At 35.0% G+C, this 11,285-nt stretch overlaps 2 protein-coding genes across 3 annotated transcripts; one reads left to right on the forward strand and one right to left on the reverse strand.

Annotated features, from left to right (window-relative positions):
* Positions 1-886: 886 nt before the first annotated feature.
* Positions 887-4,459, reverse strand: LOC145556578 (uncharacterized). The gene is made up of 3 exons (XM_081618228.1): positions 4,299-4,459; positions 3,396-3,543; positions 887-1,251 (listed from the first exon to the last, which is right to left on the reverse strand). The coding sequence occupies exons 1-3, from the start codon at positions 4,351-4,353 to the stop codon at positions 1,173-1,175; spliced, it is 282 nt and encodes a 93-aa protein (XP_081474354.1). The 5' UTR covers positions 4,354-4,459; the 3' UTR covers positions 887-1,172.
* A 2,395-nt stretch (positions 4,460-6,854) lies between these two features.
* On the forward strand, positions 6,855-10,566 carry LOC145642301 (14-3-3-like protein). Of its 2 annotated transcripts, none has more exons than XM_081693426.1 (5): positions 6,855-6,974; positions 7,954-8,461; positions 8,554-8,676; positions 9,175-9,291; positions 10,246-10,566. In XM_081693426.1, the coding sequence occupies exons 2-5, from the start codon at positions 7,982-7,984 to the stop codon at positions 10,297-10,299; spliced, it is 774 nt and encodes a 257-aa protein (XP_081549552.1). In that variant the 5' UTR covers positions 6,855-6,974; positions 7,954-7,981; the 3' UTR covers positions 10,300-10,566. The 2 variants fall into 2 exon arrangements, with proteins under 2 accessions (XP_081549552.1, XP_081549553.1); XM_081693427.1 differs by lacking the exon at positions 6,855-6,974 and adding an exon at positions 6,996-7,019.
* The last annotated feature ends 719 nt before the right edge of the window (positions 10,567-11,285 follow it).

Genomic DNA, 11,285 nt, shown 5'->3' on the forward strand with positions numbered 1-11,285 from the left:
ACGACGAGAACGCGCTGAATATCCATACATATGTCCATAAGGTGTCCTACTTTCAATTGCCCTTTGCTAGAAGTTAAGGTCACCCAACTCCATGTCTTGTCTGTGTTGTAACCTCCATAGACGATTATTAAATGGACTATTAGAGAGATTTATGCTTATATACTTGACAGTTAACAGGCAGCTATGAAGCTAAAGTTTCTTCGTGCAGCTTCGTAACATCATTATCAACATTAGAAATATAAAAGAAAACAAGCCAGTTACAAAAATATAATTTGACCAATACATCTCCACTTTCAGAGAAGTATCAGTTTGGTAAACAGAAGGGTACAAGAAATTATATGAACTTGAATCTGTGTAGTGCCCTAGTGTGTACCTAGCAGCAGTAGATTCAAAACAATAAAACAGGAAGAGGTCTAAAACACTGTTTATGACTGTAGTGTTAGATCAGAGATAACCAACCCAAATCCATTGTTCTGTGTCTTGGTTGTATTCATCATAAGAAAAAACCTTCAAAACATAAATTCATCACCACAAGATAAGATCTACAGTCCATGTCGGAACATGTCAACAGAAGTTTTACACAAACAAATGCTATCACAAACCAAAAACATACGATGTCTTGTATGCAACGGGTTTATTTTTCATCCTTGACAAACTTGACTTTACTTGTTAAATACAATTGTACCTGTAGTATACAAGTCTCTGTGACAATAAAAACAGAAACATGGAGGGTTGGGGCGTTCGAGTCTAGGTAACATAAGCTTTATTCAGTGAACAATTGCTACAAACACCATCATCTGTTATTACTTATATAAAGAATTTGAAAGATGCTCGCAAATAAGATGAGGAAAACTAAACAGAAAGAAATTTGGGCCAATTATCAATCTATTCCAAACTCTAAGATCGATTCAACGCCAATGGATTTGAATTACAGTGCATAATTGTCAAAATTCCTAAAAACCAGTAGTGCTTCATTACAGTAAAACCCTACTAGCAGGGTTTGCACTTGCCCGCATTCTTGCTCAGTTTTGATGTATAACTATGGAAGGGACTTTGAAAATGATGTAAGTAGCTGCCATACCATTGATATTCCAACACACGATATCAAGACACACTGCACTTTAGGTCTTCCCTGGCTCCTCGGTTCAAATTAAACACCTCATGATATAAGCTCAAACTCTAGCAGAGCTCTTGGCCTCCTCCTGTATCATGTACTCTTTCTTCATTTCTTCCAGAACAGAGTCATTGGTACTGCAAATTTGGTAACAATAAGTTAGATATTTAGCTGTCATTTAAAACAATATATCAGAAAGATAGTTTGCTGATCATTTTTACTAACACAACTAAAGGACACCAGAATTACTTCTTGAAATCATTACAAAAAAAAAAAAAAAAAAAAAAAAGGTTCCCAATACCACAACAATACAACACAACAGCACGGGAGATTATTCCGCATAAGCAAGGGGCTGAACCTTCAAACAACAGAATTAACAGCTTTTAATATACATGAAAATATAGCTTAACTATTTTATTTTTTACAAAAGTGAATATAATCTTCCAATCCTTATTAAGAATACAATCTATTTGTTTCAATGAAAATCTACTGTGTAGGACATCACAAACCCATCATAACCTTGAGCTTCACCATTGTTTTATTTTATTATTTATCTTATTTTCTGAAAGTATATAGCATTACAAAGAGAGAAAGATAAACAGCTTAAGCTTATGTACACAGTGACCTACAGGTACCTGCTGCAAACAAAATAATGATCCATACTAGATTGTTATACAATGTACCTTCTGGCACTAGAAATAGTAATGCTAGATTCCTCATAGTGCTTATTTCCTTTCAATTTAGGAATAAGTAATAAAAATAAGTATAGTGTCAAGTGCCACTCATAACTGATTGCCAATGGAACCACCCCCACATTTCAACCTTAATCCTACATTTCAAACGCCACAAGAATAACTTTGGTGGAACAACATTGCACTCCACTCATCACAAAGTGCCAATAAGAGTATGAGAAAATATTAGAGGACAGAAGAGAAATGATAATTACAAAACTCTACATGACATAAACTACAATGACTTGCAACAACAATAATCCTTCTTGGAAAAAAATAATTAAAAAATAATAATAATAAATAAATAAAAATAAAAATTAGTTAAGCTTTTGTGGTGTTTCATGCCAAGAAATGCTTTAGGAGCTTTGCCTTCCAGTATTATAAGCTAGGAAATCCAACAAGAAATATTTCTTAATAAAGTTGAACATAGAAGAAAAAAAAAAAAAAAAACATAAAAAAATAGAATAAAAAAAAACACTTTTATCAAGCCACCAGCACATCGAGTCATTACCCTCAAGATCTTAAGACTATATATTCTTCCCAAGCATTAACGATGAGTCTTCAGAACAGCATAATTAAACCCTAAACCACTCATTACCTCAAACAGTTGAAGACTTGAAAAGACAAAACCCTTCTAATATGGATTTCCAAATGCCTACTCTTGCTAAGGAAAGACCGTCTTGCTCCACCACCCTGGCATCATCTTCCACCTTAGCCTCTCTACGTCATATTAAATTTTACTGACATTTGTACATAAAGCCCATTTCCCTTTGCAAACTTTCAAGGCCACTTAGCCTTCAGAGCAATATACATGGTACTGAAAGGCCTAAGATCAAGACGACCAAAATGCTTGGGGTGACACACATCTTCCCACCTAACCCGATGAAAGACATTTACGTAGTATTTCAATCTTTGATAGCCAGTGAAGTATCACTCTAGCATCCTTTGGCTTTAAGCCTTTAACACATACTTGCCGGAATACCATACATGGACAAAAAATAAAACAGCACACAGCATAATATGTAATCAACAACGTTAATCAACCAAACAGGTTTACATGATGGAGCAGAGCCCCAACTAAAAGCTAACATAGGAAGATGGAAAAGAGTCTACTCCGCAGCCAAATAAATCAGCCAAAGTCTCCAAATTAAGAACCTCGCAACTCAAGCCAAACATTGCTTCCAAAAAGAAAAAGAGTCCATCTCAAATTATATCGTAAAGTGTGCAATAATAGAAAATAAGAGCATCATCCACATAAAGGGAATGAAGACAATGAATACTTGAGAAAGGTTAGCTGTGATGCATATGCCTTCGAGATGACATAACTCAATAACCGTGCAATCAGTTTACACAAAGGTTTCTTTACAAGAATGCTATCAGTCATGCTTAGCCTATAGGGTTGTCAACCTCTAACACACTCAATCAAATGGCATGGATGTAAATATCTAAACTTAAGCCTCCAAAATTTGTTACATTTAAGACTACCGACTTCAACTTTGACTTTACAACCATTACTTAACAGACAAGCATCGTAAATTGAGTGCACTTACTATTGATGAAGGCAATTATTCAATTCCTTTGCTTGTTGCCTACACTTCCAAACAACGGATAGAGTCCTTCCATAAGCACATTCAGCATACTTTGAAGTAAAAAGATCACATTCTTTTAGTGCCTTTGCCTTCATTTTGCTGCGTAAAGCTGGAAGTTAGGTTAACATAAAATTAGCAAAGTCAAAAAAAAAATTGACAGTGAAGACAAATTACATAAGTCCATGAATTCTACATAGTTTACCGAACATAAAGATACAATGTCTACCTGTACCTAATCCTTGGAACAAAGACTACAAATGTGCAAGGAAAGCACGCAACAAAATCAAAACAAAAAATTATATCACAAGGTCACTAATGCAAGGGGCATCTAGGCTAGAGTTAAATGAGAGACACCCCGCTTACGCAACCGTTTCTCTCATTTCTGCCTGAGTCTATGCAGATTGCAGGGGCTGTATCTACAACTTGCTCAGTTGCAATTGTGGCGACCAAATTATAGGACAATACCCACATGGTAAACATCTAATTCAGGCTATTTTTACTACATTTTTCTAAAATACAAGCTGCATTTCTCATTACACTAATCTGAAAATTCTTTTGATTTCATTTCTTTAAACTTGATATCATACAATCTTCTTACCAAACCTAAAATCACAGCTTTTTATCTCCCATTTAATCTACCAACTACTTTAAACTCGGCCTTCCAAACCTAAACCAACAATAAAACCCCAATGCGAATAAATTACAGAAAGAAATTAAGAGAAACATGCAAAAATTAAGCAAATCAAAATATAAAAATGAAATTCCTTAATACCCACATAACTATAATAAATGTAATAAACAGGAAAAACAGGGGATAATTAGGGTTTAAGAAAGTGCAATTAAAGGTTTATACAATTCTCTCACCTTCTTCAACCTTCTTCTTGACATGATTTTCTCTGGCTTCTTTGAGAATACCCATTTGACTGATCAAAATTTCCAGCAAAAAAATTGCAACCCTTTGATCGAATCAAAGACGTTTTGATGTTGGGTTTGTGGATTGTTGAAGAGAGCTGCAACCAAAATTTTGATTAGTAAAAGTCAGAAACTCAAAAATGGTTGAACCACAGCGTTTTGCTTTCTGTGTTTATTTTTTCAGTAGTGTTGACCCTGTTGGGCCTTGCTCGTTTGGCTTTCGGTTGGTTCTCTTATTTAGGCCCCGTTCAGTTCATCTTATTTTTGCTGAACTGAAATTACTTTTATTCAAACAAAATTATATTTACTGAACTTAAATTAATTTTACTAAACTGAAATTATTTTTGTTGAACTGAAATTATTTTTACTGATTTTCTATTATAATTCTTCTTTATGAAAACTGAATTTTACTGAAATAAATTTATTTTTACTGAACTAAAATTAATTTTTTAGAACTGAACTTATTTTTACTTAACTGAAATCATTTTTACTTAATATTACTTCGTATTTTTTTAAGCATAAGTGAATAGGCCCAAGTGCATAAAACCAAATGACAATTTTTCCTTTAAAAATAAAGGATGAACCTACCTCTTTCAATAAAAATAAAAAATAAATAAAAATAAAAAAAAGGGGATAAACCTACCTGACTAGTCTTCCCGTGGCTTTATGAAATTATGATAGCATGCACTTACCTAAACTTTGTCATGCATCATGCAACTATTTAAGTAATAAGGTAAGATATCATTATAATCTTCTTCATTAATTATTATTTTATTATTATTGTTATTATTATTATTAACAAAAACCTACAAAGTCAATCAATTTACAAGAAATTATAATTAGTGGGGAGCCGAGGAACAATTTGGGCCCCACCAATCTAACTATAGCAAGTCCGATCCTTGTAAAGATGTGAGCAACTGCATGAGCACTAATATCCTGAAACCTAGCGAACGCCTAAACCCTTTTTAGCAACGCAACAACATTCTTCTCTAATTCCCCCAATGAAGATAATGAGAAAGGAAGAAACCCATAGCAATAGCCCTGCAACGCGTCCCATACTTGTCCCGCTTCCGCTGAGCCGTAACCGACACAACATGATCAGGAACGAAGTCAGAAAATCCTGATTGTGTCAAAGGAGAAGATCTCGTCAAGTCAACACATACATTAAAGCTTTTGTCCCAGGAATAAAGCAACATATCCGCTGGTCGAAGAGTTTCATCGTTTCCTCCAACAAACCCAACGTTAACCTCTTTCGAGCAAAAATCCCCAACCGAAAACAAATATCAACAAGGGTATCACGAACAACATTATGTCGGTGTTTAATACCCACCATCCCAACACATGACACAGCATGATCCCAAAAATATCTCCATCGAAAACTCCTAAGCATTATTATTATTATTATTATTATTATTGAAAAACTATTATTATTATTATTTTTGAAAAGTTATTGCACGGCGTAAAATTTCTAAAAGTAGAGGGGTTTTATATTGTAGGAAAAATATACTTTAATAATCCCAACTATTGCCGATTTACTTCTAACAATCCCAACTAAGGTTTATTTTTAACAATCCTAACTATGCCCTTAGTTTTTCTCTGATAGTTCCAAAAACCGGTTACCTGCTAAAAGGGTTTTTTTTTTTTTTTTTTTTTTAACAACGCCACATGTTAGCACATGATTGCCCTAATATTTAAAAATAAAAAAGGAAAAAAAGAAAAAAGTTTAAACAAAACCCATTCCAGCCACCCCCAGCCCACTGGAAATCGCCAACCAAACCCCAACCAACCGGGAAACCGGCCGGCCAACCCCAAAATCACCCAACCACCTTCTCCACTAACCACCGCAACACCCTAACACCGCACCGCTAAACCCACCTAAACTCGCCGGAAAATAGCCACACGTCCCCACTAACCACAGAAACCAGCTGATTTCACCTTTACGATCCTAGGTGACCTATCCTCGACCCCCAAAACCATCTTCACAGCCACCCTGATTCCCAAAACCACCAACAAGTCCAACGAAAGTCCATCAGGGTGGCTGGGTAGGTGGTTTCGGGGGTCGGGATTGGGCCAGCTAGGGTTGTTGAGGTTAGGTCGGCGATGTCCGGTGGGTAACGGTGGTGGTCGTTGAGTTTCCGCCGGCTTTGTTAGGCAGTCAACTAGGATTTTGCGGTGGAGAAGGTGGTTGGGAATTTTTTGGGGTCTTTTTTTAATATATTTTTTAAAATTTGGACCAATCACGTGTTGACACGTGTCATGCTACCTGTTATAATAGGTTGTTGACTATTTGTTGACCTGTTGGGACTGTTTGAGGAAAACTAAGGGCATAGTTAGGATTGTTAAAAAGTAAACCCATTTTTAGAAGTAAGTGGGGATTAATAAAGTTTATTTTTCTTACATTGTACTCGGTAGAATTTTTCCTATTTTTATTTTAGCAATTACGAGTAATAAAAAAAAAAAAAAAAATGGGATTCCCTGGTTCCCAACCAGGTGTCAGGTTTCAATTGGACCCCCAATTTAATATCACATATTAATAATAAATAAAATGATTTTCTTCCCATATTTAATCTCCCTTCCCCTATTCTTCTCACCTTCCACTCTCCCTCTTCCTCTCCCCCTCTTTCTCTGGTACGTCCCTTTTCTCTCTCCTCCGATTTCCCCTTCATTTTTAGGGTTTGTGCTTCATTCTTCTTTCTCATCGATTCGACTATTTTCTACAATTTCTTTAATAATTGTGTTTTTCAATTTGTCTCAGATCTTTGCTTTAATTTATTTTGCGAGATTCCGGTTTCGTAAATGTGTGAACATTTGACTTGTTAATTTTATTTTTAATTATTTGATTTTCTTTTTGGTGTTGTACTTTGGTTAATTTTTACGTTATTGCTGTTGATTATTGTCGATTATTAATTGGGAATGAAATTAATCTAATGATTTTATGTTTTGTTGATTAATTTTGTTTATCACGTTTTGTAAGAAACCATTATTTGATTAATTGTCACATTGTTTGTTTATTAAAATTCAGATACAATAGAATTATCATGGATGATCGCTGAAAATTGGCAATTGAATAAATTATGGGGTGTTTTTTTTTCTTGTTTTTAAATTTTTGTTCATGATTATTTGTTAAAGGTTGCCCTTTAAGCTTTGCATAATAAAGTACGAGTGGTTAATTTGTTTTTTTAATTAGTTGGGTGACATGTATACTTTGACACCAAATTTCGGTTTTAATTAAATCATTTACCAAATGTTAGAGAAATTATTATTATAATTAAAATGGGTTGGTTTTGTAATATTTTATGTTCTTTTGACAAGGATGGTTAATGTGAAACAAAGTAAATTTTAATATTAGTTTAGGAATTTATGACAAAATCACAAGTCAATCGGTATATTTAGGCAATCCTTTTGCAGTTCGATTTGTAATTCTTTAGTTTGTGAGAATGAAAGAAAACATAATGTTGTATGATATTTTGGATGATTTGATTGATTGTTTTGTTAGTGATTAGATTTGGTATGAAATTTGCTGCAATAAGTTTAGAGATTTGCATTTGCTATTCCTATTAGCTTACAAGAAAAGTATGTCTCATGTGTTGTGCTTTTATGCTGCCAGATTTTTATTTTTGCTGTGAGCGGTAGAAATGGCGACTGAATCAAGGGAAGACAGTGTTTACATGGCTAAGTTGGCCGAGCAGGCTGAGCGGTATGAGGAAATGGTGGAGTTCATGGAGAAGGTTGCAAAGATGACAGATGCCGAGGAGCTTACTGTGGAAGAGAGGAACCTCTTGTCCGTGGCTTACAAGAATGTGATTGGTGCAAGGAGGGCTTCTTGGAGGATCATTTCTTCGATTGAGCAAAAGGAGGAAAGTAGAGGAAACGAAGATCATGTTACAACCATCAAGGAGTACAGGGGTAAGATTGAGACCGAGCTTAGCAAGATCTGTGATGGGATTTTGAACCTTCTTGAGTCACACCTCATCCCCTCGGCTTCCTCTGCTGAGTCTAAGGTATTCTACCAGAAGATGAAGGGTGACTATCACAGGTACCTTGCTGAGTTCAAGACAGGAGCTGAGAGGAAGGAGGCTGCTGAGAACACCCTGTTGGCTTACAAGTCCGCTCAGGTTGGTTCTTCAATATATTTCCTTTTCTCATTTGTTCTTTGGGATGGGATTTGCTGACTTATTTTATATTATTGTTTCCCCCCTATATCCAGGATATTGCTCTTGCTGAATTGCCTCCTACTCATCCAATTAGGCTCGGGCTTGCTCTTAACTTCTCCGTATTTTACTATGAGATTTTGAATTCTCCTGACCGTGCCTGCAATCTTGCCAAGCAGGTATTACATTGTATACTAGTTTTGTTTTGTTAGTATTAGTTTTTTCACTGATCATGTTGATGAATTTTATTGTCCATTTAAATCGTTAGTTCTTCACATGCTTTAAACACAATTATATGCTTGTAAAGCCTTGCTTTATATGACTATCTGATTATGAATGAACTTCTCCGTATTTTATATGACTATTTGGTTATGAATGAACTTAAGTTATTTCAGTTAGAGAGAACAAATAAATGTTTTGTTGACATTGTGAAGAATTATTTGTTAAATATTCTGAACCTTTTAACTTATTGAGTGCATTGTAATCGTGTAAAGGTATTGAATTATGCTGTATCAAGCCCTAACATAATGATCTATGTTAAAAAGTTTACTAAATATCAGAAGTATTTTACTGTTTAAGCTTGGACTGGCCTTTATTTTGCTTGTTATGAGGAGGCTGGCTATGCTCTGGTGCAAAGTGTCCTGGTTTCTGACTCTACAATATTGTGTACTATATAGGCTTTTGACGAGGCTATCTCTGAGCTGGACACATTGGGTGAGGATTCATACAAGGACAGCACATTGATCATGCAGCTGCTGCGAGACAATTTGACCCTGTGGACTTCAGACAATGCGGTATTTATCTGTTCCTAAGGAGTCTATTTATGCCTTTTGTAGCCTACTGTGAAGTTAACTTAACTCTGATTTATTCTCGCCCAATGTGCTGCTGGATTCTCTTTTTGGGCTCTTTTTATGGTTTTCTCCATCATTGATTTCATTAAAGATAGAATTATTATCCCTTTGTTTAAGATAGGTTAACATGTAATAAATGTGAAAATTAGAATTGGTTGCTGCTGCTGCAAGGATGAGATGTTTAGTGAGACTTAATATTCAGTAGATTGGCCGAGAGTAGTCAAAATAGGCTATTGTCTGAAGCTATAAGGGATTATACTCCTGCTACAAGCTGCCAATTGTTTTCTGATTTTGTGGTTACACATGCAAATAACCCTATTCATTGCCTAAGGCTTTGAGTATCTTAACTACCTTATCTTGAGCATTTTGAACGTCTTTAGGAATTTTCACATCTGGCAGCATACATTTCTTTATATACTATCTTCTTAGTTTAAATTAGTCAGTAATGGAATGCTAACTAGACAAGTATGGGATGACATGTAGGACTTTTCTTACGGGAAATGATCGTCTTACTATTTTCTAGGGCACCCTTCCACCATTTTATTTGTCATAAGTATGTAATAGAAGCTTGCATCATCATGAACAAAACTACAGAAGTGTGATCGCCTAAGAAATTTGATCATTATTTTGGGGGGGTTAGTAGTTGTATTTTTATCTTTGCTAATGCCCGATGTTTATGAATACCCTCTCTGTATCATTTCAGAACATGTATCATGTTTGCTTGAGAAGCCTTTGTACTTGTTTGCAGGCAACCTTTTTCACCTCTTGTTTTGGCTGTCTTTGAAGTTTATTGCTGTTTTTATTATTACATACTCGTATTATCATCATCTTAAGCTTTAATTGTGACCCCTACACCTCTGTTTAACTGACCATTCCCAAATCTATTTATTTATTCAGGAGGAAGGCGGTGACGAGATTAAGGAAACCGCTGGAAAATCAGGCGAACAGTGATAAGTTGGAGAATTGTGCTATGTATTTTTGGCATGAGACTCCAGTATAGTAGTTGTTATTTGGATCGTAGTAGCTAGGTTAATATATTAGAATCACATGGTTTTTAGTTCTGGGTATTATCGTACTCGTATTTAGTATTCTCTTTTTCATCTTAGACACTTCAAAACACAGCATTGTGCTATGTTTATTTTATGTTCAATGTGTGAGATGTAGTTGCATATTTAATCTTTGCTTGGCGAGGGAGTATTTGATTTTTGTCATCCTCAAGGTTTGGTGTACTCTCTGATTGTTTTGTGACTTTTGTCAATGTTTAATAATTATATGTTTTTTAATAAATTGCTTTTGTTTCAAGCTGAATTAAATCATTCCACATTGCAACCAAACACACATACGAAATCATTTTTTTTTTTTTGTATGTACAATCGATTGTACATTGTGCATGATACAATCAAGGATATATGTAAAGATCCTGGAGAGAAGAATTAAGTTTTCTTTTTCGGATGCGCATTTTTTGCTTTTTGTTGGGGTTCTTTTCGATGGTGTGGTTGGGTTTAGCTTTATGTTCCTGTGATAACATTTAGTATAAGGTGGTTGCTGACTTGATGTCCACTACCAATTTCTTTTTAGGAGTAGATGGATTGGGGCATCTGGCAGCATCGTCCATGTTTGAGCCATTGATAGGATATGTCATATGTGCTATGTCGACTACACAAATTATTGAGCCATCGACTGCTCATACAAATTGGACATAAAAATTTTCTATAATCCTATTAATGACCAAATAGTCATGAGTACATCCAAATTATGTTTGGTTCGACAGGAAATTTTGTGCTTTGAATCAAATTATAGCAAACTTCAAGTCTTTCAATCAATGACTTGTTAGTTAAATTATATACTTGTTGATACAAATGACTACGTATAAAAGACACCATTAAAACTTTTGATAACATTAAGGAGTACTCCGTACTGTTGTGCAGAGACATTAA

Source organism: Chenopodium album, chromosome 8 (assembly GCF_948465745.1).
Source record: "Chenopodium album chromosome 8, dcCheAlbu1.1, whole genome shotgun sequence".
Classification (NCBI taxonomy): domain Eukaryota; kingdom Viridiplantae; phylum Streptophyta; class Magnoliopsida; order Caryophyllales; family Amaranthaceae; genus Chenopodium; species Chenopodium album.

Bases quoted from the DNA above. Each gene is read 5' to 3' on its own strand.
- LOC145556578 (XM_081618228.1), bottom strand. From the start codon at position 4,353: ATGGGTATTCTCAAAGAAGCCAGAGAAAATCATGTCAAGAAGAAGGTT. The intron at 3,544-4,298 runs GTGAGAGAATTG...CCTAACTTCCAG, and splicing joins CAAGAAGAAGGTTGAAGAAG to CTTTACGCAGCAAAATGAAG. The intron at 1,252-3,395 runs GTAAGTGCACTC...CCAAATTTGCAG, and splicing joins AATAATTGCCTTCATCAATA to TACCAATGACTCTGTTCTGG.
- LOC145642301 (XM_081693426.1), top strand. From the start codon at position 7,982: ATGGCGACTGAATCAAGGGAAGACAGTGTTTACATGGCTAAGTTGGCC. The intron at 8,462-8,553 runs GTTGGTTCTTCA...CCCTATATCCAG, and splicing joins TGGCTTACAAGTCCGCTCAG to GATATTGCTCTTGCTGAATT. The intron at 8,677-9,174 runs GTATTACATTGT...TGTACTATATAG, and splicing joins CCTGCAATCTTGCCAAGCAG to GCTTTTGACGAGGCTATCTC.